This window comes from Solanum pennellii, chromosome 12 (assembly GCF_001406875.1).
Source record: "Solanum pennellii chromosome 12, SPENNV200".
Taxonomy (NCBI): Eukaryota; Viridiplantae; Streptophyta; class Magnoliopsida; order Solanales; family Solanaceae; genus Solanum; species Solanum pennellii.
The window spans coordinates 81,691,436-81,718,372 of NC_028648.1; the positions used below are offsets into that span (position 1 = coordinate 81,691,436).

Below are 26,937 nucleotides of genomic sequence, written 5' to 3' on the forward strand. Positions count from 1 at the left end.
CATAGATAATGTCTTAACAAACGTCCACAAAAATTTGGGCAAAAAAGATGTAGGAATTCTTGATCACCAAAAATAACCGTGAACTATAACACAAAAAAATCAATAGAATGAGGGGTTTACTTGCTCCAGGGCTCGTTTGACCTTCAATATGGACCGTTTTGGCCGTCAAGGCCAATTGGATCCGTAGATAACGTTTTAACGAACGTTCACGAAAAATTTGGATATTTGGGTAAAATGACGTCTTAATTTCGGATCACCAAAAATTCATAGACTATATTACACGAAAATTGACAAAATGGGGTTTACTTGCTTCGAGGCTCGTTTGACCCTGAAAATGGATCGTTTTAACCGGCAGGGCCAACTAGCTCCATAGCTAAAGTCTTAATGGACGTCCACAAAAAATTTGGACAAAATAGACGTCGAAATTCTGGATCACCAAAAAACATCATGGGCTATAGCACATGAAAATTGATAAAATGAGGGGTTTGCCTACTCTGGGGCTCGTTTGACCTTCAAAATGGGTTATTTTAGCCATCAGGGCCAATAGAATCCATAGATAACGTCTTAATGGACGTCCACAAAAAATTTGGGCAAAAATGACGTCAAAATTATGGATCACCAAAATCTATGAACTATGATACACCGAAAATCGGCAAAATAGGATTTACCTGCTTCGGGGCTCGCTTGACCTTAAAAATAGGTCATTTTGGCCATCTAGGACAACTGGCTCCATAGCTAACGTCTTCACTGACATCCACAAAAAATTTGGGCAAAAAGGACGTCGAAATTTTGGATCACAAAGAATTCATGGACTATAGCTCACGAAAATTGATAAAATGGGGGGTTTACTTGCTTCGGAGCTTGTTTATACTTAAAAACGGATTGTTTTGACTGTCACGGCCAAGTGGATCCATAGTAACGTCTTAACGGGCGACCATAATTTTTTTTACAAAAAGGACGTTGGAATTGGATCACTAAAAACGATTGTAGACTATAACACAAGAAAATCAGCAAAATGAGAGGTTTACCTGCTCCGGGGCTCGGTTGACCTTTAAAATTGGTTGTTTTGGCCGTCAGGGCCAACTGACTCCATAGATAATGTCTTAACGAATGTCCAAGAAATTTTGGGCAAAAATGACGTCAGAATCCGGACCATAAAAAATTCATGGACTATAATACACGAAAATCGGCAAATGAGATTTACCTGCTTCTAGGCTCGTTTGACCTTGAAAATATATTGTTTTGGCCATTAGGGCCAACTGGCTCCATAACTAACGACTTTATGGACGTCCACGAAAAATTTGGACAAAAAAGACGTCGGAATTCTGAATCACCAAAATCCATGGACTATAGCACATTAAAATCGGCAAAATGGGGGATTTACTTGCTCCGGGGCTTATTGGACCATCAAAATGGGTTGTTTTGACCGTCAAGGCCAAATGGATCCATAGCTAACATCATAACGAACGTCCACAAAAAATTTAGGCAAAAAAGACGTCGGAATTCTTTATCGCCAAAAAAGGTCGTGGACTATAGCATATGAAAATCGGCAAAATGAAATGTTTACGTGATCCGGAGCTCGTTTGACCTTCAAAATGGGTAGTTTTGGCCGTTAGGGCCAACTGACTCCATGGATAACGTCTTAGCAGATGTCCATAAAAAATTTGGATAAAAAAACGTTAGAATTCCAGATCACCAAAAATCCATAGACTATATAGTACACGAAAATTAGCAAAATGGGTTTTACCTTCTTCGGGGCTCGTTTTACCTTGAAAATAAGTCGTTTTGTCCGTCAAGGCCAACTAGCTCTATAGTTAACGTTTTAACTGACATCTATGAATAATTTTGGCAAAAAAAATATCGGAATTCTGGATCATCAAAAAACTATGGATAAAAAATTGCAAAATGGGGGATTTACCTTCTCTGGGCTCAGTTGACTTTCAAAATAGGTCGTTTTAGTCGTCAAAACAAAATGGCTCCATAGATAATGTCTTAACGGACTTCCACAAAAAATTTGGCAAAAAATATCAAAATTCTGGATTACCAAAAAAGATCATGGATTATAATACACAAAAATTGGCAAAATTAGGGGTTTACCTGCTCTGAGGCTCGTTTGACCTTCAAAATGGGTCATTTTGTCCGTCAGGGCCAATTGAATCTATAGATAACTTCTTCATGGACGTCCACGAAAAATTTGAGCAAAATTGACGTCGCAATTTCGGATTACCAAAAATTCATAAACTATAGTACATGAAAATCGGTAAAATGAGGTTTACCTGCTTCAGGGCTTGTTTGACCTTGAAAATGGGTCGTTTTGGCTGTCAGGGCCAACTGACTCCATAGCTAACGTCTTAACGGATGTCCATGAAAAATATGGGTAAAAGAGACGTCGAAATTCTGGATCACCAAATATCTATGGACTATGCACACAAAAATTGGGAAAATATGGGGGGTTTACCTGTCCGGGGCTCATTTCACCTTCAAAATAGGTAGTTTTGGTTGTTAGGGCGAACTGGCTCCATAGCTAATGTCTTAACGGGCTTCCACAAAAATTTTAGATCTCAAAAAAAACATGGACTATATCATACGAAAATCACCAAAATGAGGGGTTTACCTGTTTCGGGGCTCGTTTGACCTTTAAAATGAGCCGTTTTTGACAGTCAGGGCCAACTGACTCGTTGATAACATATTCACAGACGTCCATGAAAAATTTGGGCAAAAATGACATCAGAATTCTGAATCACCAAAAATATATGGACTATAATACACGAAAATTGGTAAAATGAGATTTATCTGCTTCGGAGCTTGTTTGACCTTGAAAATGGGCCTCTTTGGCCATCAGGGCCAACTAGCTCAATAGCTAACGACTTAACGGATGTCCACAAAAATTTGGATGAAAACACGTCAGAATTCTAGATCACCAAAAATTCATGGGCTATAGTACACAAAAATCGGTAAAATAGGAGGTTTACCTGCTTTAGGGCTCGTTTGACCTTCAAAATGGGTCGTTTTGACCCTGAGGGCCAACTGGATCCATAGCTAACGTCTTAACAGACGTCCACAAAAATTTGGACCAAAAAGGACGTCGAAATTCTGAATCACCAAACATTATCGTAGACTATAGCATACAAAAATGGACAAAATGAGGGGTTTACCTGCTTTGAGAATCATTTGACCTTCAAAATGAGTTGTTTTGGCCGTCAGAGCTAACTAGCTCTATAGATAATGTCTTAACGGACGTCCAAAATAAAATTGGGCAAACGGATCACCAAAAATCTATGGACTATAGTACACGAAAATCGACAAAATGAAATTTACCTGCTTCGGGGCTCCTTTGACCTTGAAAATTGATCGTTTTTGGCTGTCAGGGCCAACTAACTCCCTAACTAACGACTTAATAGACGTCCACGAAAAATTTGGACAAAAAAGACGTTTGAATTCTGAATCACCAAAAATCAATGGACTATAGCACACGAAAATCGGTAAAATGGGGGTTTACCTGCTCTAAATTAACACACTGAAAATTGAAAAAAAAAATTGAATTTCTATTTCGTGACCCTTAACGCCTAGAGGATATGAATATCATTACGGATGGACTCAAGAAAATTAGGACAAGAACAACCGATTGGTCGTATTTTCAAAAATTTATGGACTAATATACACGGAGAATTGAAAAAAAATCATGAATACCATGAATCTTGTAGAAGAAATAGGTATCGTCCATTAGGTCATGACAAATGATCCCACAAAATTTTGAGTCCAAAAAGGTTCAATCAGTCATGTTTTCAGAAGTTCATGGACTAATACACATGCAAAATAAAGAAATCTTAGAATTCCAATTTCGGGACCCCTAAACGATAAAAAGTGATATGAATTCTATACAGATGGTCCCAAAAAATTTGGAAGCACAAAATATCTGATCAGAAATATTACCAAAAAATCATGGATTAATACACGTGAAAATTGAGAAATTCTAAATTCCAAATTCGTGATTCATAAACGCTAAAAAAAAGTGGCATAAACCATATGGAGGCTATGAGTATCATTTACTAGATCATCGCGGATGATCCCACAGTTTTGGGTCGAAATGATTTGGTTGATCATATGTCCAGAACTCATAGACTAATACACGTGAAAAAAAATTTGCGAAAATCCTGAATGAATGCCTAAAGCATCACTGAATTCACATCAAATAATAAAAGTCCAAACAGGCAAAACTCTATGAGAAGAGTCCTATTAAAAAGAGGATGTATAATGCCTACACCAAATAAGTTTTAGTTCGTAAACACAGGCAAAGTACAAAATATTTCCTTCAAAATCTGTTGACTTGACAGATTTCTTGTATTTTTATGGCACTATATCCATGTCAAGAATGTGTATGTCACTGGGTAAAACATATAGAACAGAACTAATTTTCAGTTTTCATGAAGAAAATGGGTCAAGTCTCGTGGACAACAACAACAATGGGGTCTGGGGAGGGTAGAGTGTAAGCAGACGTTACCACTACCTCATGGAGGTGAGAGATTGTTTCTGAAAGACTCTAACTTTACGACTCACAGACAAGAAGCTCAAGTCATAAGAATAGTCCAAAAAACAAAATTCATCATTTCATGCCTCTTTTAACTTGCAATCCAACAGGTAGTAGCAGATACTGATTTTCAACAATACCACTCTCCATTAGGAGGGGAACAGAAAAACAGAAATCACCATTGAGGCAATTAATTAAGTTTTGAATTGGTCTAAGAGCTGAACGATGAATAAGGTTATTATCTGCATTCTGAGTTTACAAGATGTAAAAAGACTAGAGTTGATAACCATGTTGCTCGGACTTCCAAAAATGTCAACGGGTGTGTGGCGGGTTCTCCAAATGTAGTGTACTTTTAGAGAATCCGACACGGGTACGGCATCGAAAGTGAAGAGTCCTTGCAACTTACACATGGTCTATGTTGGTACCAATGACAGAATTTGGTTTCTGATGATTCCCATGCACTTCTGTATTTCACGGTAGATTGGAGCGTTCTGCGAGCAACTTGGTTGCAAGCTTGCTACAGCGGAATCAAGCACTTTTGCCACATCAGCAGGTGGAAACTGTCGTTCTGTACACTTCTGCAAAAATATACAATAGATAAACAAGTAATGTCAAAACATAAAGATGGAAAATCGGGAGGTATTGTTGGGGATCACAGAATGCCAACAGAAATATTCACATTTAAGATAATGGGGATATAAGGGCACCAATACTTTTGCGTGGAAGATCTAAACTAGGGGGAAAACCACGTCCCAAGAAGAGCAAAACAATCACTACGGCGAGATTAGATGCACTCTACACACTTGAGTGTCACAAAGTTCTTGATGCTAATACAATCAAAAGAAATGCCCTCTTTTGAACTTTCCTCACTATAAAACCACTCAACTCTATGCTTCCCGCAGATGTATTTCTCTCGTTGAATTGGGGTGATAGCAAACGAAGAGGAAGTCCCCATTTGCAGGGTGAAAGCTTGTGTATATCCAATTAGAGTTGAATATCTTGATTTTTTTGGTAGTTCTACTTATCGTTGAAGTGGTCTCTTAGTTCTAAAAGATCTATTTATCCATTTGAAGCAAAATCAAATGAAGGTTCCAAGACATTACAGCTCCTCTTCGGCTAATCTACTAGCCATATTTTCACTCTTTCAGCCAAAACACATTCCCCACGACCTCGCCTAGAAAATGCTCGAGTGCATACACTGCTTTCCATCCTTCAACCATGGATTAACCTACCTATCTAAAACCTTTCTTCAACCACCGCACCAGAACACTCAATCATCACCAGACAAACAAACCCACCAAAAAATCAACAGAACTCTTCCGATAGATAAAAGTTGTCGGTCGAGTCAAAACTCCAGTAAGATCAGGGTTTTGGGTGCTCCAATCTGACCAAAATGAGTTGAGTCAGCAAGGTTGTCCGTTCAAAGGTTAACGGTTTTTGTTTGGGCTCTCCGGTCTCAGTATGCCATGTATTTATGTTTATGAATGTGGTGAATTGCAATCTGAAGTTCAAGAGTCTGTTCAGCTCTTGTTTTATAAGCAGCCTTGTGATAGTGGTATTGTGGTGGTTGGAATTGATAAACACAAACTGAAGGGAAGAGGAGAGGAGAAGAAAGAAGGGATTTTCTTCGGATGTTAGTTTACACTTGTCACTCAGTTGTTGGTTTCTTTTCCATGTCATGCACCTCATTGTGCAATAGTTACATTTTGATGGGTGACTAATAAGGTACAAGGTCAATTGAGGAGCCAAAATGAAAATTGGTGCCAACTTCAAGGGGTTGTTTATGTATTTAGCCAAAATTTTTTAACTGGAGATCATGATTGTGTAATACACAGCCAGAAACTACAAATTCTTTTTAACCCNTAAGGAGCCAAAATGAAAATTGGTGCCAACTTCAAGGGGTTGTTTATGTATTTAGCCAAGTTTTTTTAACTGGAGATCATGATTGTGTAATACACAGCCAGAAACTACAAATTCTTTTTAACCCTCATCTTCCAAGGCTATCTAGCAATCACTATTGGGGTAAAACTTGGTGGCGAAAGAAGGGTTGCACTTTTTTCATAACATGTTGTATGGGTCTCTCCTTTACCCTCCATTGATCATTGATCCAAAAACACAATTCACAATACATTGTCTACTTAGCTTGTATTGAACTGTAAGCAAAATTTTGGGAAGAATGGGGAGCATCATTTGGATGTTATGGAACATTTTATGTCATGCAAAAAAGAGGCACTCAACACGGAAATCCAAAGTTCAGTAAAGGACAGAAAGTGATAGGTAATCCAAGCAAGGGAATTTCCATCTCGGACATTCTAAAGCATTAATCAATTCACAATAACCAGTCCAGAAAAAACATAAAAGCTTGGAAATGTACTGGAATTATGGAATAAAGGAACTAGTCAACATAAGACAGGAAAAAACTGATGCTATAAATTGTATTTACCTGAATCATAAGTAAAGTAGCAATGCATTTTGAGATAAGTTCTGAAGGAATTTCTGCTTCATTTGTATCTGACATATTCTTTGACTTAGGATCAGGTGGCTGCAGGAGATCAATGAACTTTAAATCAATTTATATGTAAAAGCAAATGTAGCCACTAAGCGAACATGATTTAGTAAAAGATCTCACAGTGGGCATGAAAGAGTCATCGAGCGGAATTCGATCATTCACATAATCAACCACCTCAATCTTCTCAGTGGCGTTCTCTCTACAACTAAATGAAATCATCGCCTACACAGATAAATTAATCAAAATCTAAACAATCTACAACAACGACAGAAGAAATTGACGAGGTGTCAAGGTCACGAAAACGAGAGAAGAAACATAAAAAATATTAGGAATTAGGATGCTATAAACAAACATAATATTTTCCATATGGTGGTATTGAATTAATAAAATCAATTCTAAACAGATTAAAAGAAGTCTAATATTATCAAATTTGGTTAAGAACCCGAAAGGTTTTAAATAAGCTAAATATAAATAGTTCTCAAAAGATTGTCTCAATAAAAGTACTGGTATAATCTTCTCTGTAAACTTTAATCCTGATGTATTTTTTTCAAGATATTTTGATCTGGCTATATACATGAAAATGATACAAAATTTATGCAAAATCACTTCTTGTTTTGATAACTGTGGTGTACGGGCAAGCTTGCGCTCACCTCAACTAATTTCACGGGATACATGTCAACTCCCACCACCAACAGGTACTAGGTAACTCTGTCCACCAAGGTTTAGATAGATGGGAAGAAATCACCTAGTACTACGCCACAACTTGGGTGCAAATCACATACTATTTCTAAATGGAGTCGAAGGACCTAAAAGTTTCAAAAAGTTCCTGACAAAAGAATTATTTTCTTAAAAAATGATTAAGACATCACCAACTGAACTAGCTAAAATAAAATGAAAAGGTATCCACAACTCTGGCAATCAGAACACAATGTCATTCATAAAACTTTCAAAATAAGATGGAAAAGATAAGCAATAGAAGTCCGGAGACATTGCAATACAAAAAACCACATTCAGTAAGCAATATTATTGACATGAAAGGGAAAATAAATTAAATGGGTAGACCACCCTAGAGGAGAAATAGGTAAAACCCAGTAAATAGTAACTTATGCAAAAGTCTCTCCTCTCAGATTAAAGAGGGACAAAAGCATACAACCACAAATTTCATTTATACTAATTAAACAATGAACAAGCATCATCACAAAGTGTAGTGTTTTTCATGTTGTAAATACTATTACTGAAAGAGCATATTGATGGCTGCATTTGAAGAGACACATTTGAATACCCCCCAATCTACTGAGGTCAGGAATGACGCAACCAGGCAACCATGTGAATGAGGTCTCCGAAGAAACTATCAAATATCAACATGTTATGAATCATAACCCGCTTTAGAATCTTTTCAAACATCATTTAAAACTGATTTGGGTCACGCCATCACTGCTTTAAGAAAGATTTCCAACACAAGTAACAGTTGATTGACTGTGTACCTGCACAGCTGCATCTACCATAGTCCGGGCTTTGATTTTTGAACTTTCTATTATTTCGTTGACAAGAAATCCTGATTCATCCGGCTGACTTGTACAACAATCAAAAGTGCTCAACACACTAGGATCAATGAANTTAGAAAGATTTCCAACACAAGTAACAGTTGATTGACTGTGTACCTGCACAGCTGCATCTACCATAGTCCGGGCTTTGATTTTTGAACTTTCTATTATTTCGTTGACAAGAACTCCTGATTCATCCGGCTGACTTGTACAACAATCAAAAGTGCTCAACACACTAGGATCAATGAAATTAGTAACTGGCCTTGGCAATGCAAGTAACATGTTTCCCGGATGGTTATTCCTCTGTCTCAAGCGATATAGAGCAGATGAAACCTGCCAAATCAATGAATGCTATAGCAAACTTTGTGCATCTTAGAAATTTAAATTCTAATAAGAGGACAGACATACTTGCTGATTGACTTCATTTAACTGTATTAGCACGGCCGCATATTGCTTCTTGAAAGGCTCTGAGTCTCTAAGAGAAGAGTCATTGCTCTTTTCATTTTCCAACACTTCATCATTCATGCGCCTCAACTCTGAAACCACTGCATCCTACAAGTTAAGCCCAATGTCATGAGCTCACTGCACATCTAACACAAAATATTCATGCCTCATATATATAACATCAACTAGAAATACATCTTTTGACAGAAGTCTCAAACACATACATTGAAATACAAGAACAGCCTAACTTAACAGCTACCTCAAAAAATAAAAGATAAGAAGCAGTACAACTCTAAAACGAAAGAAACTAGTCATCAATATGGTTGCAGCATCAGTTTAAACTAGCTCACCACTACCTTAAGTATTTCCAACCTCAAACAAAATATTGAACACAGATTTTCTCATAAACAAATACATGCTCAATGAAAACCTCCACAGATTTTCTCAGACTAGCATATGCCAGTATGTAGACTAAGTTCCATAAAGCTTCTTTGGCCTTCGTTTTTTAAAAAGTATATAGAGCCTTAACCTGCAGGTTCATGAAAGGTTACCCCTTCTACAATTTTTTTCCTGTTGTCCTTTCTACGCAAATAAACCCTTCAATTTCGGAAAAGAATTATATCTCCGTCATTAGCTTGTACTGGTAATTTTGACATGAACACCTACAAGTTTTATTGTCATTCTATTTAGTTGAATAAAAGAACTTTTGAATTTTGTGATCATCTCATTCAACAATTTTAAAATGTTTAAAGGAGCACATTTATTTATTAATTATAGGTTTGGAACACACTTTCTCACATTTGAACACTTATTGTTAACCAAAAAAAGTCAAACGCCCTATATGGTACAGACTAGAGAAGCATATTGACAAATTTTCTGCAAGTTCTGGTTTTTCTCAGAAATAGCGGAAAATATGATTTTGGAAGGACGTGTGGTTGGGTCATTCACTGCTCAGCTTTTGCAGCATCTCCTCCCTTCACAATGAAGTGATCGCTGATTTGTTCACTAATTAAGGTTGGACTCTCTCAGAAAGAATTTCAACGATTTGGAAGCGTCTAGGACTTGCGAGCTGTTATCTACACCAAATATCTCACTGGACCATCAGAAAGTGGATTCTATAATGTGGTGAGGACACCAAATGCCTTTTTCCTATGAAATCATGCTACAAGATATTCACTTCTATTTTATTTTATTATAGGAATACAAGATGCTGTCTTTTAATGATAACAGTGATTCTTCGCCTTGGAAAAAAATATGGGTGAACAATGCTCTCTTGAAACTCTACTGTTTCTCCTGGTTAGTGGCAAGGAAGGCCTGCCTCACCCAAAGCAATCTTCAGAGAAGAGGACGCCAACTTTGTTGCAGATGTCCTCTCTGTGAAGACCATCCTGAAATGTCAATCACCTCTTCCCCCACTGTGAAAACACATTTCAGTTGTGGAGTTCAAATTTTTCCTATTCTTGGCATGACTAAGACTATGCCTTTATCCACTCCAAAGTTTCTGAGTATTGGAACATAAGTGGACTTATGTGTCCCTCAAAATTTGGTATTATACCCCAAGCAATTTGGTGGATTGTCTAGACAGAAATAAACAACAAAAAAATCTTAAAGGCAAAAAGTAGAACATTCTTAGCCTTAACGCCTCAACTTCAGAGCTACTTCGTTGCTAGCTTTTTAGTGCAAACTAGTTGTTGTACAGTGGTAGAATCACGTCAATATCCTAGAATATTGTAGTTATAGGTATGGCATGATTTACTTTCTGTAATTATATTGTAATCATGCAATTGATTTTCTTTTCTAGAATAGGACATGCAAACTTAGATATTCAAAACCTAATAGCTTAAGGGAACAATCAAGTTTTGTTCTCCCTCAATTACTTGTTCGTTCTCACATACAAGATACAGATATCTTATTACATATGATTGGAGAATTGCACAACGCGTAACTGTGTTCGTCCCACCAACTTAGTGCCTCTTCTCATTTAATACACTATCAAAAAAACAAAGAAAAGAAACACACTACCGCACATGCAAGCCTAATTAGTTAACTTGAGTCAAGCACGTGAAAATATTTCTTTGGGTGCCGGTGGGCTTATGTCGCTATGATACAATGTTGAATTGTATGCCGCCTAATGTAAAGGCTTAAGTTGGAGAGAGCAAACAGATCTATTTAGGTCCACAACAATTACATAAACAGATCAAGATAATACGGAAAGAAAGAGAGAGCCACCTAGTTTTCATGTGTATTATCTTCTTTCATGGATCATAAAAATAATGAAGTGAAACACAAAGAGTTTTGCACCTTTTTGTCTAGCGCCCGATTGAACTCAACAAGAGCTTGAACATCAGCCTCCTTTGCTAGAATTTGAGCAGCAACAGAAAGCTTTGAATATGTTGTTTGTTGATATGCGGCAGTTTCCATGACTCCAGATTTACATTGCATATCAGCTTCTGCTGAAGCCACCTGACGATCAAGGTACTTGCAAATTATGTGGAAGGATAATATGAAAAAGCATTAAGAAAAACTATTCGTCCTCCGTAATTATGTGAAAAAGAAATTGTCACACATAATAAGGAGGGTAATGATCAATACTCTAGAGGGACTTCTCAAGGTAATATATCAATTATGGTATTACAAAGATTTTGAGATCAGGTATAAAATTGATAATCATGAAATCTACCAAAACTCACGTTGAATATTGGGTTTTCCATTACAAGGTAAACTGAATTAAGATTCAGCTTTCTAAATCGAAAAGCTTAAATATATAGCCTTTCTGTTTAGGTGGCCTACTTTGACGTAGTATTTCGCCTCAATTAACCAATTGAGGCGTTTGATAAATCTGAAAATATACAAATAATGAAAGGTATATAAGGGAGAGTATGAGGAGAAGCAACCTTATTCTGCATTAGGAGATTACTAATGGGATGACTTGGTGGGGAGAAATGAGAGAAAACATCTCCATTCTCCATGTTGTCACCAACTGGAAATTTCATAAACTCATGTGCTCGTGCATTCACCTTGAGCTCATTGAAACTCTCAAAAAACTTATCAACACCATCTGCATGCCTTTTAAGTGATGAAGGCATGTTTTCAAATGGATTTCGAGGCATGCATTCAAAGTCCTGCCAGAGCATTCAATTATCCAATAAGCCATCAGTCCAGAAAACAACCACCTCAAAACCAAAAGTACTGAAATACTAATTCATACACACAACATGTTGTGAACCAAGTACCCAAACTATTTACAAGGGCCCATAAGATTGTCTTCCAACAGATAAAAGAGATTAGACACAAGAGTGTAATATATCAGTTTGGCTGAGTAATCCATTTAATTTGGTTTATGTATTTATTTTTCTTTTTTTCTCGTATTCAGAAGTATCCTCAGAAGAGGTATTAGACTTACCATAATTGGAGAATGGGACCAGTGTGAATACATTTTGGCTTACTTTAACATAGCCTACCTACTATTTTATTTATTCAAATAGTAAATCATGTCTTAAAGAAGGCAAATGGGAGGTTTTCTAAAACTAAAAGATTTCTTTAAATCTTACACTTACTTGTGTACAGTGAACGTAGAACTCTTGTCAAACTTTGGACTTAATGCAAGTGTAATAGAAACTAAACCCCAATCCTAAACTAGTTGGCATAGCTTATGTGGATCCCCTGATTCCATTGTGCTCTATATTTTAGCTAATACATTAGGGTGATCAAGGACATGTATATAGCAGCAAGACCCGGGCAAGGACAGTGGGAGTGGGACAGGACTCAGAGCACCTCCCAGTTGTGATAAGGTTGCACCAAGGATCATCTCTTAGCTCGTTTTTATTTGCTTTGGTGTTGGATGATTTGAACACAATACATCCTAGTTGAGGTGTTATGGTGTATGTTATTAGCGGATGACATAGTTCCGATTAACAAGACACAAGGAGGAGTTAACGCTAAGCTAGAGGTGTGGAGACAGACCTTACTGTCTAACGGGTTTAGGTTGAGCAGAAACCAAGACGGGATATTTGAAGTGCAAGTTCAGTGAAGTAGCACAAGAGGCTAGTGTAGGAGTAGGTCTTGATACATAGGCATTCCCAAAGAGAGAGTTTCAAGTATATTGGATCTATTATCCAAGGAGAAGCAGAGATTGACGATGATGTCATACATCGTATTGGTGTCAGGTGGATAAAATGGAGGCTTACATCCGGAGTTTTGTGTGATAAGAAGATGCCACCAAACTTAAATGCAAGTTCTATAGAGTGGTGGTTAGACCTAATATGTTATATGGGGCAGAGCGTTAATCGGTCAAGAAATCTGTCCAGATGAGATGAGGATGCCATGATGGATGTGTGAACAAACTAGGAGGGATAGGATTAGAAATGAAAATATTCAAAACAAGGTAAAAGTGGCCTCGATGGAGGACAAGATGCGGGAAGCAAGGTTGAGATGGTTCGGACATGCGAAGAGGAGATGCACGGATGCTCCAATACGGAGGTTATGGATGGTTTCAGAAGAGGTAGAGGTAAGCCAAAGAAATACTGAGAAGTGACTAGACAGGACATGTAGCAGCTCCAGCTTACTGGGGAAATGACCTAAGATAGGATGTTGTCTCGCTTATATTTCCTTACTTGTAATCGTAGTATTACTCAAGAGTTTCTTGTCCTTTGATGTCAGCTATTATATGTTGTTTCTTGCACTTCAATTATTTTGTTATTTTGTTGTAGTTACATTTCTTTTTTCCAGCATGCTTAAGGTCTACGTACATCCTATCCTCCAAGACCCCACTTGTAGGATTACACTAGGTATGTTGTTGTCAACATAGATTTCAAGAGATTATATAACCTTTGGTACAACTTTATCCATATGATATTATATCTACTGCGTCCTTTTTCTATCAACTTCAATGATCAAAATGTTGCACCTAAGGAAAAGTGCATATGTTGGTCTATGTAGGATGTCGGTTAAATCATCTAAAGATATATCCTCATTTTACCATGTGTGTGTTACTTCCACCACTGTAATGATTTCTAATCTTGTTCCAATCTTGGTGCCAGAATGTAGTATGAGCATATACTAAGCAATAATGAATTACCATGACAAACTCGACCCCAAGCTCAGGTCGGTCAAACTGAACACGACATCTGGAGCGATCGACTGTTAGCACACTGCCATCATGAATCTCTCTTGTTTTAGGATGAATAGCAATGACACGCTGCCCTACTGACAATGGCTTTGCAAGATCTGTGGGTAGACCTTCTCTTGTACCTTCGCGAAGCTCATTATAATGTGTTCTGACAGATTCTCGGTATTGATAAAGCTTCTCCTTTTCTTCATTCAAAAATTGCTCAGAGAATCGCCGTGGTTTTCCAAGAGAACTACATAAAGGTGAGGATTCAACGGACCATCATTAACATAAAATAACAAACTTCTTAATATTTAGGACTTGCCCAGGGAACAGAGAAGACTTCCAAACTTCAGCGAAGTTGAGAAACTACCTTCTTATGACACCCCACTCAACACGAGTTAACCTTGGAACATGTCCCAATCCAACATGATGCAGGTACTCCACAAATTCCCTTTTGGCAAACCAGGGGTAGTCAATTGCACTGTAGAACCACTCATAAATACACCAACTACGAACCTGATGCTTGGAAAGGCGATTGGAAATCTTTTCCTGCATGCAATGTCTTTAACTTAAATAGTGTCTATAACACGAAGATGCACTACAACGGACAAAGGTGCATAACTAACCTTAAGACTGAATGCTCTGTCATGAAATGCAGTGACGGATGCACTCGTATCATCCAAAATTTTATCAGAAATCTTCGATTTTCTCTGTCTTTGAGGGTTTTTCAGGTCTGTCTTGCGCCTGCTTCTGACTTTAGCAGGTAAATTAACCTGGTTTTCCACAGGGATCTGTGCAGTTGATTGAGCTGAATCACTTCGTTCTGTTCTTGGATCTATGCATGATGCAAGCTCCTGATCTTTGATTAATTTCGGTGACATGCTCTGATTGGATCTTTTACCCTTATTTGTTGACTTATTTGGTAGTTCTTTTGCCTATAGGAGGGAAGATCAAGTCAAATTAGAAATAATGCAGCTGATCAAAATATCCAATCTGGCAAAATGTTTAAGACAATGGCTCAAACATCTGTCTAAATCTCTAAACGATCGTTTGAAATAGACAAAATAAGAAAATCACCTCAGCTTCCAGAGAGTCTGTGACTTCATTGTTAATATGACCTTCATTTTTTCGAGCCTGAAAGATTATTGTCAGCATTGTTACATATCATTTACCTCGTCAGAATATTGAGTAGGCATGGAAAGCTGCCTTTTAATACCTTAGACGACATTGCTTTCTGTGCCCTCCTCACCTGCTTTGTTTCAGGAACAGCACTAACATCAGTAGGTCTAACTTTTCCATGCTTTAATGTCTTACTGGATGCAACTCCAGACTTTGATACAGGTTGACTCCATCTTGATTTAACCCCCGCTGATCCATGTTTGTCTCTTTGTTTGTTTGCAGGCAATGCTTCTACGGAGCCAGATTCATCAACATGATCATCAGTATCATCCTTGGCAGGAATAGACTCTGAAACAAAAAAAAAATATAAACTAATATATTCACAATTAAAACAGCAAAAACAATTGAAAAATCACGTGGAAACACATGAACTGTGATCAAGACACAGGATAGTCAGCACATCCAATGCATAGAGGTTAAAGTTGTCAAAAAAAAAAAAACAGGATACGACAGCAAGAATGTGAAAGGGGGGAAGAGAGATACTAGCAACACCCAGCATCGCTCCAAAAGTCAAACAAGCAAGCTCCATACAAAGATTTATAGAAATAGAATTCATATACTTACCATCTTCATTTTCTGTTGGCATCATTAGTGACAAATCAGCCAAAGTTTGCAGAGCATCAAAAGGGGAGTCTTCATCTACAAGAAGAAAAAGGAAAATTTAGCAGATTTATCCTCTAGAGTACATTCTACCAAGATATATAACAGCTTCAATCAGAGGTGCCATAATAAACCCATGGAATCATAACCCGCACAACCCACCCAAGTTTGGGCTGATTATTGACCCGCCCATTTATTAGCTCAGCCCCTAAAAGTTTGGGCTGATATGTTGCCCAAATTGATCAACGATAAATCTTGTCAAAATATTTTGAAAATACATTTTATTCTATTTGACATATTATACATAGTAAATAATAAAGAAAAATAATGATTTTATAAGGTACTTCTTAAGATGTCCCACATCGGTAGAGGGATGGGAATTTGGTCTCCTTATGTGAACTTGGACAAACCTCCCATCATGAGCTAGCTTTTGGGGTTGAGTTAGGCCCACGTACCATATCTTATCATGGTATCAGAGACAGGCCCATCCCACAATTTGTTGTTCATATCTTATCATGGTATCAGAGTCAGGCCCATCCCGCAATTTGTTGTTCACCGATGCTCACTTAGAAGTATTCATGCTCTAGTTGAGGTCTGGGCGTGCGGGGGAGTGTTAAGATGTCCNCGTACCATATCTTATCATGGTATCAGAGACAGGCCCATCCCACAATTTGTTGTTCATATCTTATCATGGTATCAGAGTCAGGCCCATCCCGCAATTTGTTGTTCACCGATGATGGGCCCTCACTTAGAAGTATTCATGCTCTAGTTGAGGTCTGGGCGTGCGGGGGAGTGTTAAGATGTCCCACATCGGTAGAGGGATGGGAATCTGGTCGCCTTATATGGATTTGGACAAACCTCCCCTCATGAGTTAGCTTTTGGGGTTGAGTTAGGCTCAGGTTCCATAAACATTATAAAAGAATAAATAAAGCAATGAAAACTTGGTAAGAGTTGCGGTGTTGGGGTATTGACCCGCCAATTATTAACTTAGCTCATTTTGACATACCAAATTCCGCCAAACCCGCCCATTTGTCACCTATAGTTTCAATGACATTATAACAAGTTTACTTTCTTTTTTTGAGATTGACATGATACAACTTTACAGTTAATTTTTTTTTACCAAAATAGCATATGCTACTTTGCATTGAAATAACAAAACTCAAAGAAATAACTGTTGCTTTCCAACTTGGAAAACAAAGACAAACTAATGAGACAAGAAGAAACGGTATTTTTGAAATATAACAGAACATCAATGGATCTCCCAAAGCCATTAGTTATCCAGAACTTGTAATTCTGAGTCCTTCCTTTAGGCTTTATCTAACTTTTTCTGGTGTCTAAGCCTTTTGCAGATGAAGCAACTCCCTATAGATTAATGTCATGAAAGTAAAGTTCTGATCTAGTGCCAGCCAAAGTAAAGCCTTGTCAGATGAAAAACTGGAGAAAAGGAAGAAATCCCCGAGAATGGCAATACAGCTTAGCTTACAACAACTTTGACGGAACAGAAATAAGAGAGTGTTGAAGGCAGACTTGGGCCACACTATTTGATGGTTAAGTTTTAGGGTTTAGTTTAGTGATGACCAAATCAATGTATGTGCATGTTTTACATACGCAGGAATACAGGAAAATTCTATAAAGGGAAGTTGACTTGCTAAAACAGAAGTTTGAGGAGAAGAAAATATATGAGTATCGTCCAACACTCATTTATGGGGAACTTTTAATCAAGATCAGTGAAGGAAAGAAAGAAGACTCCAGCAAGGATTCACACGCAAGCGCCAAGGAAAGAAGACAATCAAGATCTCAGTGCATCTGTTAAAGGCGAATTAAATCACATCCATACTCCATAGATGCAAGTACCAAGAGCTCAAATTTATCAAAACCCTAGAAGGAAATGAGCTACAATAAATAGAGTTTGATGATCTGTTCAACAGCCTTAATGGAAAGCTCTAAACTTATTCTTGAAGGAGATCAATCTAATTCCTCTTTCCAAAGATCAAACCTCTTGGGCTTTCATCTCTGTCAAGATGTTCAACGGAGTTCAAGAACTACTTCAAGCCATTCAAAGAAAGATGGAAGATATACTTTCATCTAGACCTCCCCAAGCTCCTTTGTTCTTCTCTTAATAAGAATTGTTTTCCATTCTAGTTTACTGTGTACTCAAAAGAGAGAAATGAGGAAAAATATTGCTTGTGAGGCATCGTATCAAAAGTCACGAAAAAAGAAATTGAGTGTAGACGTAGGAATTACACTACACCACAACTGTACAAGTAAGACCTCAAAATAGCTCACTAAGAACACCCTTGCAACATAATGAGACTGGACTAAGATTCACATTGGATCTCAACTGGTACAAAAATATTTGGTGTCACTTTACTTTATGCTCTTCGAGTTCTGCATCTTTTATGGTATTCTTATCACCCTTCTTCTTGAAGCTAGCCACATCTGCCTCGATGATCATCCTAATATCACTATCAAGCAATGCTACAATTCCAGATCTTTTGGTAGTATGGGCTTGTTCAGTGAGACTTGGGTAAACAAAGGATGTTTCTGACGGTACCATAACTGTTGCTCCTTCCCAAACCAAAAATTCATCTCGTGCTTCTCCTTCCACGGCCTCTGTTAACTGCTCTCTGGATGTACTTGCTAAGCTGTCTACTCTAATGCTAAATTTGAGTCAATCAAGGAGGATCTTATGGCTTCCACCTTGTGCAATGTCGAGAAAATTTGTGATACTACGAAGGAAACAGGTGCTGATGTTGCTCGTCTCAGGATAAAGCTGGATAAAGTGATCAAAAAAGATGTCAAACATTTTGGAGACCTTCCCACCAAAATGTCGAACAAGTTTGAGGAGATCTAAGGTGTTGTTGACACAAAGATGCTATGAAGGAAGCTATTGCTAACACCCTGGTGTACTTTCTTAGGCCCCATTAGATATTTTCTAGATTGTTATAAACTTTGTGTTGTCTAAATGTAAGTCTAGCTGACTATTAATTTGCTTGTTATGCGGCTTTGACAATTACATTTGCTCTCTTTATGCATCATATACGATTTACAAGTCTATATTTGTGGTAATTGCCTCTGTGTTATCCCGAAAAGCCACACATTTTAACATCGTTGTATTTAAATTCCATCTGCTAACAATATTAAGTTTTTAAATTAAATTATATATCTATCATCTTCAAAAATATATTCTTGGATACAATTGTAAGTTCGAAATATTGAATACTACAGTTAGTAATCGAATACTGTAAGTTTGATTTAAATACGGCATTTCATTTTCTAATATTAATTACTTCACTTTTGCTTTGAATGTTGTTTTTATTTGCATATTGTGGTTTTTGAATTGAATATTGAAGGTTTCATTTAACTGTTATAATTTTTTCTTTGAATATTCTAGTTGTCCTTTGAATACTTCATTTCTTAACAGAATAATGAATATTTGAATTGCATACAGTAATTTTAAATCTAAATATTGCATTCTTAAATCGAATATTATAAGTTTGAATATTGAATATTGTAGTTTGTAGTTGAATATTGTAAGTTCGATTATTGGATACTGTAGTTTGTTCTAATATATTTTCTAATGGTGGCATGGATTACAGTCGTCTACTTTTAGGAATCAGTTGTTGGTTAATGCTTAACTTTCAGAATATTAACCCATTTAACACGTTGCCACCGGTTTTATTTTTTTACCATGTTTGGTATAGGATGTCAATATTTATAGGATTTTCTATGTATTTACTATTATTATGGTATATTGTGAAAAGAGGGTCAGTAGGATGTATCATTATGTTTTTTCTCTAAAATAAGTGCTTACATTTAGGGAGAGTCAACTCATTGCAAAGTCTAGAGACATTACGAACAGGGAAGTCAAAAATGAGCTATTAATTTTTTTATTGTCATCAAAAAGGGGGGGAAATCGCTAGGGTTTAGTTTTGATGAAGAAAGAACTAATGTAAGTGCGTAGTTTACATGTGCAAGTGCATGTGCATGAATACACANATCAAAAAGGGGGGAAATCGCTAGGGTTTAGTTTTAATGAAGAAAGAACTAATGTAAGTGCGTAGTTTACATGTGCAAGTGCATGTGCATGAATACACAAAAATTTCATAAAGGAAAGTTGACTTATTAAAAGAGAATTTTAAGAAGAAGAAATTAAATGAGTATCTTCCAACACTCATTTGTGGAAAACTATCAATCAAGATCAGCGAAGGAAAGAAGCCTCAACAAGGATTCACACGCAAGCGGCCAAGGCTAAGGAAAGAAGACTCAACAATTATTGAAGGCCAAGATTCACATCTATGGAAACAAGTACTAAGAGCTCAAATTCGTCAAACCCCTAGAAGGTAACGAGCTACAACAAATCAAGTTTGAAGATCTGCTCAATGTAACTAATGGAAAACTCTAGACTCATTCTTGGAAGAGATCAATCTAACTCCTCTTTCCAAAGATCAAAACTCTTATATTGTCCTCTCTGTCAAAAAGTTCCACAGCTAGTTCAAAGACTACATAAAGTACAATTTATGCTCTTTAACTTTAAGTGTTCTTTATTGTCTTCCTAAATAGTCGAATAGAAAATCAAAGAAGAGTTCAATTCATCCACACACACACACACACACCCTCCTGCACTTTCAGTAAGCAGTCTGGAAACCTATAGATGTGTCTTCTTTTGTAAATAACTTTTCTCCATCTATTTTAATAGGATGTCAAGAATACCAGAAGAAGGGTGAAGGGAGGAATGATTTGTACTATACATGACAAGGGAGGAGGTGGTAAGGAGATGCTGTTTGAGGCTAACTGTAACACCCTAGGTGAATTCCACATCGATAAAATACGGGAGAGATGCTGGATATATAAGGAAGCAAGCCTCAGACCCTGGTGACACATTTTAAACCCGTGCGGACCTAGGCCCAAAGCAGACAATAACATTAGTGGGTTGGGCTGTAAATATGGTATCAGAGTCATTCTACGTGCAACCATGAAAAATGGTGGGGAAAACCTCAGCAAGGACGTTGAATTCCTCAGGAGGGTGTATGTAACACCCTAGGTGAATCTCACAACGACAAAACATAGGAGAGATGCTGGGTGTGTAAGGAAGCAAGCCTTAGACCCTAATGACATGTTTCAAACCCGTATGCAACAGGCCCACAAAGAACAATATCACTAGTGGGCTGGCTGTGACATCAACATAGGTTTCTACTAAGGAACACAGAGATACGATACGATATGCACATATGTACATTGAAATTGATAGAATAAACAGTCAGTGTGATGAAACTAAAGATTGTCATTCTCCTTCCAAGGGAATTAGCCCTAGTTTGACTTGGGTTAGTGCGATAGCAACTACTCACACTTACTGATCATCCCTCTCATCAAACTTTGTTAAATGTCCAAGTCCTATTAGGGATTCGACTTTCCTTCTGTTTCCAAGAGTATATCCCTTTTCCCCCTTTAGAATAATGGCAAGTAATAAAATAGAATAATCAAAGAGGACTAAAAGGAGCATATATAATGCTGTTAGAACTTAAAATTACTGGAATGGAAAGTTCTGATGAACAGCAATCTACAAATATATTTTTTTCAGAATTCAGTAGTCTAAAGAACTTTGCAATACCTCTCCTGAAAAACATCTTTCTGCTCCTCTTTCTAGGGCCTTGTAAAGAGGTCCTTAAATTCTTTTCATCTGAGGCCTCCAATTCAAGTTTACCCCCCACCGAGCCCAATCTTTGACCTTCTTCTGTACCACTACATGCCTCTTTGATATCATCAAAATGGTTGTCAACACTATCAACATCCAACTTTTCACCATAAGGTCTTCTTCCCTTTTGTGCTGTTCGACTAATGCTTACAGTTTCCGTCAAATCCTTTTTATACCCCAACAGCTCTCCAGTGTCTGCTTCCATGCTTCCCTNTGAATTCTTTTCATCTGAGGCCTCCAATTCAAGTTTACCCCCCACCGAGCCCAATCTTTGACCTTCTTCTGTACCACTACATGCCTCTTCAAAATGGTTGTCAACACTATCAACATCCAACTTTTCACCATAAGGTCTTCTTCCCTTTTGTGCTGTTCGACTAATGCTTCCAGTTTCCGTCAAATCCTTTTTATACCCCAACAGCTCTCCAGTGTCTGCTTCCATGCTTCCCTCTTCTTCGTCCACTTCATTACTGAGAAGCTTTCCATCGCCCATACCCATTTTAACACGCTAGTTGAGTAAACAAATAAGAAAATATCAAAAAAGTTGATGACTCATAGTTTATAGAGATAGGTCAAAATATGAAATGAAAGTTGAGCTACCTTTCTTCCAGCAGTTTCAGCAGGTGAGGACATAGCACTGTCCGTCCAACGGTTTGGTGTCTGAGAAACTTGAGGAGAACCACCTCTTTGTGATGCTTCGGTCAAAACTAATGCTATCTTCACATCCTCATCAGTGTCACTGTCATCAGCCTGAAGTTTCAAACTCTGCCTACTTGGCGAAAAATACTTCTCACCCATCGGATTTTCGTGAGAAAAAGAAACAGGAAAGCGTGGGGTTCTTTTTCCAACAGCACGAGGACGGCTTCCTGAAAGGAACTCCAGAAAAACTTTATCAATAATATCACATGGCAAGGGCTCAATCCTTAGAAAATAGAAGAAGAAAATAGGCTTCTACCCCTGATTACAGATAAATAAAAAGAAATATTGTGTTTGTCAACATTCAAAGATGTCAAGCCTCCGTTCAGTAAGTAAATAGATCATGTGGAGACGGCTAAAAAAGATGAAATCCAAAGAAAAGCTACTACACTGCATGCAAGTAAAATGCACTGGTAACAGAAATGTATGCAAGACATTTTGCAACAATAACAAGTAACAAAGATCCAAATCTATGTCCATCCAGGAGATACTTAAAGACATTTTATTTTATTTTCCATAGGAATAATTCTTCATTTATTTTAATTCATCCTTCTTTGTTGTGGGAGGGGTAGAAGGACAACACACCTCCTGAACGCTTCTTCTTCAACAAAGTTAAACAGCCATGCGTAGCTGCTAACGTTGGGGATGCCACCTCAGATGTTTTAGAAACATTAGGCTGAGTCTTTCGTGCACGTTTTTGAGGTTTTCTAGACGTTCCAGCATCCTCATTACTTTCTTGCTCACTGTCGCTTGCTGCCTGAAATCCCATAGTGAAGTTACTTCAACAAAAAATACACAAAACTAAGACACAGGTACAATAAATAAACACTGGGACTCAGAAGCCATGAACAAATATAAGAGAGCACCGAGCAGAAACTCGCTTCTCTTTAGAAAAGTTTTTCTTGTCAACAGTCAAAAGTCAGAAAAATGCTTTGCTACGGGCCTAATGCGTAGAATCATCTTTCCTGATGCTTATTTAGTAACAGCTTAAAAAGAGCTTTCTGCTCAAGACAAACAGCATTTTTCAAGCTGTTACTAAATAAGCATCGGAAAAGATGATTCTACGCATTAGGCCCATAGCAAAGCATTGTTCTGACTTTTGGAGTAGTGCAACACTACTCCTCAGTTTGAACAAAATAGGGAACGTATAAATAATTTTGATGAGTGCAGAAGGGAGTGAGGGATGTCAGATAAAACATATAGTACACACAGATTCCTCTTGCTCAATACTCTATATCTCAAGCCTTACCAAGTTGCAGTAGTGATCAGTCATCATGGCAATCAGCCCAACAACAGATGCAGTCCCCTCTGGAAGAGATAAATAGGCCTGAGAATACAGTAGAATAGAGTAGGTAAATTTATCTTCATTTTGTATGACTGAATATATTCATGCAGATTAATTATTCGTTGTCATTTGTTCTAATTAAATCTTATAATAGTGTCTCCACAGAACAATGATCAAATTGATTGTTCAAATTGTTGCTGATCTGTTACGGGGAAAAATCAACAAACCATGATTTATGATTTTTCTTTTAACAGAGACAATGGTTTATGATGATTAATATGGCACTCGGTGTTTTTATGTACATAACCATGTAAGCATAAAAATGATCACAAGTTAAGTGATAATTCATATTTATCCCAAAAAGTTAGTCAAAAAGATGATTCGTATTCTCTTCTGAAAGAGATGGCTCTTTCTTAGTAGCATGTGCTTCACCAGGAAACAACATTTTTTCTTTTTCAAGTGCAATGGAGAAGTGTTTCACTGTATTAATGCAACAAAATAGCATCAAAAAGAAAATGAACAAATCATTTAACCCACTGGTAATGCAGATTTATGAATCTAAGTCATCTTTGATGCAAATCTTTTCCAGTAATATCAATTACTCACAGGATTGCATTGCTCCATACAAGGATCCAGAAAAGGAAAACAAAGTAGCACTAAAAGTCGACTAAACTTGTTGAGATGACATGGAATCTGGATACTGCCCAAACAGACAGAAAGAGAGTGAAGAGGATGATATTGCAACAGGCCAAATTAAGGAAACTAATTCAATGATAAAAGTGTTAAACTTCTAGTTACAGCTGACTAAAATGTCTTACTTATAAAAGAAACAGAGAGGGAAAAACAGAATCTAAGACTCATATTATTTTTTGATAGGCATAATATAGAGTCATATTAATTGTTAATAGATCGATGTCCGCCGGCAAAAGCTGGGGATTATGAGCCTGTTTGGATTGGCTCTTTATTTTTATCATTTTGTCTTCAAATCAAATGCTTATAAGCACTTCTTAAATTTACCCAATCACTTCAAAAGTGCTTAAAAGCTATTTTGACTTAAAATAAGCCAATCCAAACAGGCTCTAGGTTCTTTCCTTAAACAGTTTTCTTATCCTTTCCTGCTATTTGTTTTTATTTTTATTTTGAGAAATCTGAACAGATAAGTATTCCTTTCCTACTGTTCTTGAGTGGACACATCATTCTTACAAGGTACAAAACAGAAACTGTGTATGGAAGTGCTTGATTAATTGACAATCTCAGAGTACTCAAGGAACTGTCCTTTTGGACGTCTAAAATCTATGCAGCTGATGAGTACAAAATAACAAACATCAAGTACAGAATTGACTGCAGCTCATATTAATACATCCACATGCGTCTATGATAAAAGAACGACGCGCATATCACCATAGCAGCAATCATGACCATGCAAGACAAAAGGCTAAATTATTTCAAAACTAAGACAGGAAACAAAGGCTATGAGGGAAAGCGCAGTCCACGTAAAATAATTGCCTACCAGAAAAAAGAGAAATTGAATATAAGATGAATGCAGCCCCACAAAAGTAGACAACCCTAACCAGATTTTATTGTGAAAAAGATTTGACTTATTAGAGTATCGTGCGCCTCAAATCACTTATAATGAATAATGTCACAAGCCAACAACATCAAGTGTTACAACAAGATTCTCACAAATGGGCTCTCTCATCATGCAATGAGTATGTATAGATGACATTTAAATCCAGCTATAAATCAGCAGCAATATAGTTTGAAAAATAGATAAGAAGATGAAGATAAGTATTGCCAATCAAGATATATCACTCGATGATTTCATAAGCAAAGAGGATTCAATTATAAAGACGTGTGTTGTTACTTTGTTGTCTACATTCAAAGCCTACCCTATTCATTGTGTAAAGAGCCTCCACCATCTCTGCAGTTCGGGTTTTCACAGCACCAGCAACCTGTAATAAATATAAAGCAGCTCTTAGAGGCAAGCATTACAGATCAATCAACAGCAAATATATGCAAGCTACTGGGGATATACAATAAACTTCAATTAATGGATTACACATTGAATTTGGACAGACCTTTTTCCAATCTTTACCATACTTGCGGTATGCTTGATAGAAGTGTGTCAGGTCCTCATCACTCCACTTGGGACCTAGCATGTCAGACAACTTCCTCTTCTGCAATTTTATAGAAAGAACCGCATCAAAATGCATTCAGAATTCCACAAGAATGCTTTACATCTAACAAAAATGGAACCAGATGAAATCTGTTTCCTTCCAACTCAACATATTACCACTTCCCTAAAGGAACCATTTGATTGACAAGAATAGGGAAGGAAAGATCTGGAACTTCAACATTACAGNGAAACCAGATGAAATCTGTTTCCTTCCAACTCAACATATTACCACTTCCCTAAAGGAACCATTTGATTGACAAGAATAGGGAAGGAAAGATCTGGAACTTCAACATTACAGCATATTCAACCTTTAGCAAGATGAAAGCTGTGGAAAATACAAGAGAGAACTTCCCCACAACTTCCATCTAATCCATCCAAATTGTGAGAAAGTCGAAACCAAACTTTTTTTCTCATTCCATATTCTCCTTTTTCTTTCAAAGAAAATCAGGCAGGAAAATGTCTTCACTTCACTAACACATTTCTAGCAACAACCTGACATCCTTAACAAAGCCATTCATCTTTCTTCTTGCACTGTCTACCTCTATTCATGTAATGCTACAAGAGCAAACAAAAGAATAGTTGAACTCACCCGTTGCAAGCTTTTCTTCGAATTGTCCCCAATACCATCTTTACTGGGAGAGATTTCAGTTGTAGGAGAAAAGCGTTTATTTGCAGTTCTAGACTTTTTTGCTGGAGCCATGCCTAAAATCCTGGGAAACATATAAGGAACAAAAAAACAGAATTAGGCAAGCACAATGTAAAGAGTCTGGTTTATGACAATTGAATGTTTTTGTAAAGTGATACACTACATAAAGAACAAACTTTATTTTAATATGTACATCAAATTATAGTTTCAGCAACTAAAGGTCCATGAAATAGTTACTTGATTTTGTCAAATTATATACAAACAAATGGACAAAATTATATAGCGAACAAGCATATAGATTCAGAAAGGAGCCAATCAACCATACTGAAATATAACATCAATAACTCTTCAGAAGATGTGTTCATTGTAAGATACAGTACGGTTTTATTATGAAAAACATTATACCACTGCCATGCTGAATTAATCTGGTACAGTTTGGCATTTTCAATTTTGGTTTGTGTGGTACGATAAGTTGGTGGCAACAGTTTGTTCAACACTGACAAGAATGGTTGGGGGGGGGGGGGGGTT

General features: G+C 37.2%; 1 protein-coding gene across 8 annotated transcripts in view; it reads right to left on the reverse strand.

The window, feature by feature from the left end:
- Positions 1-4,580: 4,580 nt before the first annotated feature.
- LOC107007485 (protein ALWAYS EARLY 3-like) overlaps positions 4,581-26,937 on the reverse strand; it is a 25,064-nt gene continuing 2,707 nt past the window's right edge. For 5 of the 8 annotated variants that reach the window (XM_027913617.1, XM_027913616.1, XM_027913615.1 and 2 more), the window contains 22 exons: positions 26,353-26,473; positions 25,666-25,764; positions 25,477-25,539; positions 23,552-23,629; positions 22,888-23,059; positions 22,207-22,472; positions 21,845-22,114; positions 21,526-21,601; positions 15,879-15,953; positions 15,352-15,602; positions 15,213-15,269; positions 14,762-15,070; positions 14,506-14,684; positions 14,103-14,385; positions 11,920-12,147; positions 11,327-11,488; positions 8,990-9,133; positions 8,770-8,914; positions 8,522-8,592; positions 7,158-7,259; positions 6,972-7,070; positions 4,581-5,106 (listed from right to left, as the gene is read on the reverse strand). In XM_027913617.1, the coding sequence (XP_027769418.1) occupies positions 4,942-5,106; positions 6,972-7,070; positions 7,158-7,259; positions 8,522-8,592; positions 8,770-8,914; positions 8,990-9,133; positions 11,327-11,488; positions 11,920-12,147; positions 14,103-14,385; positions 14,506-14,684; positions 14,762-15,070; positions 15,213-15,269; positions 15,352-15,602; positions 15,879-15,953; positions 21,526-21,601; positions 21,845-22,114; positions 22,207-22,472; positions 22,888-23,059; positions 23,552-23,629; positions 25,477-25,539; positions 25,666-25,764; positions 26,353-26,463 (3,405 nt within the window). In that variant the 5' untranslated portion in view covers positions 26,464-26,473 and the 3' untranslated portion in view covers positions 4,581-4,941. Of the gene's footprint in view, positions 5,107-6,971; positions 7,071-7,157; positions 7,260-8,521; positions 8,593-8,698; positions 8,915-8,989; positions 9,134-11,326; positions 11,489-11,919; positions 12,148-14,102; positions 14,386-14,505; positions 14,685-14,761; positions 15,071-15,212; positions 15,270-15,351; positions 15,603-15,878; positions 15,954-21,525; positions 21,602-21,824; positions 22,115-22,206; positions 22,473-22,887; positions 23,060-23,551; positions 23,630-25,476; positions 25,540-25,665; positions 25,765-26,352; positions 26,474-26,937 lie in introns of all 8 variants that reach the window. The other 3 variants (XM_027913618.1, XM_027913612.1, XM_027913613.1) reach the window with 3 other exon arrangements.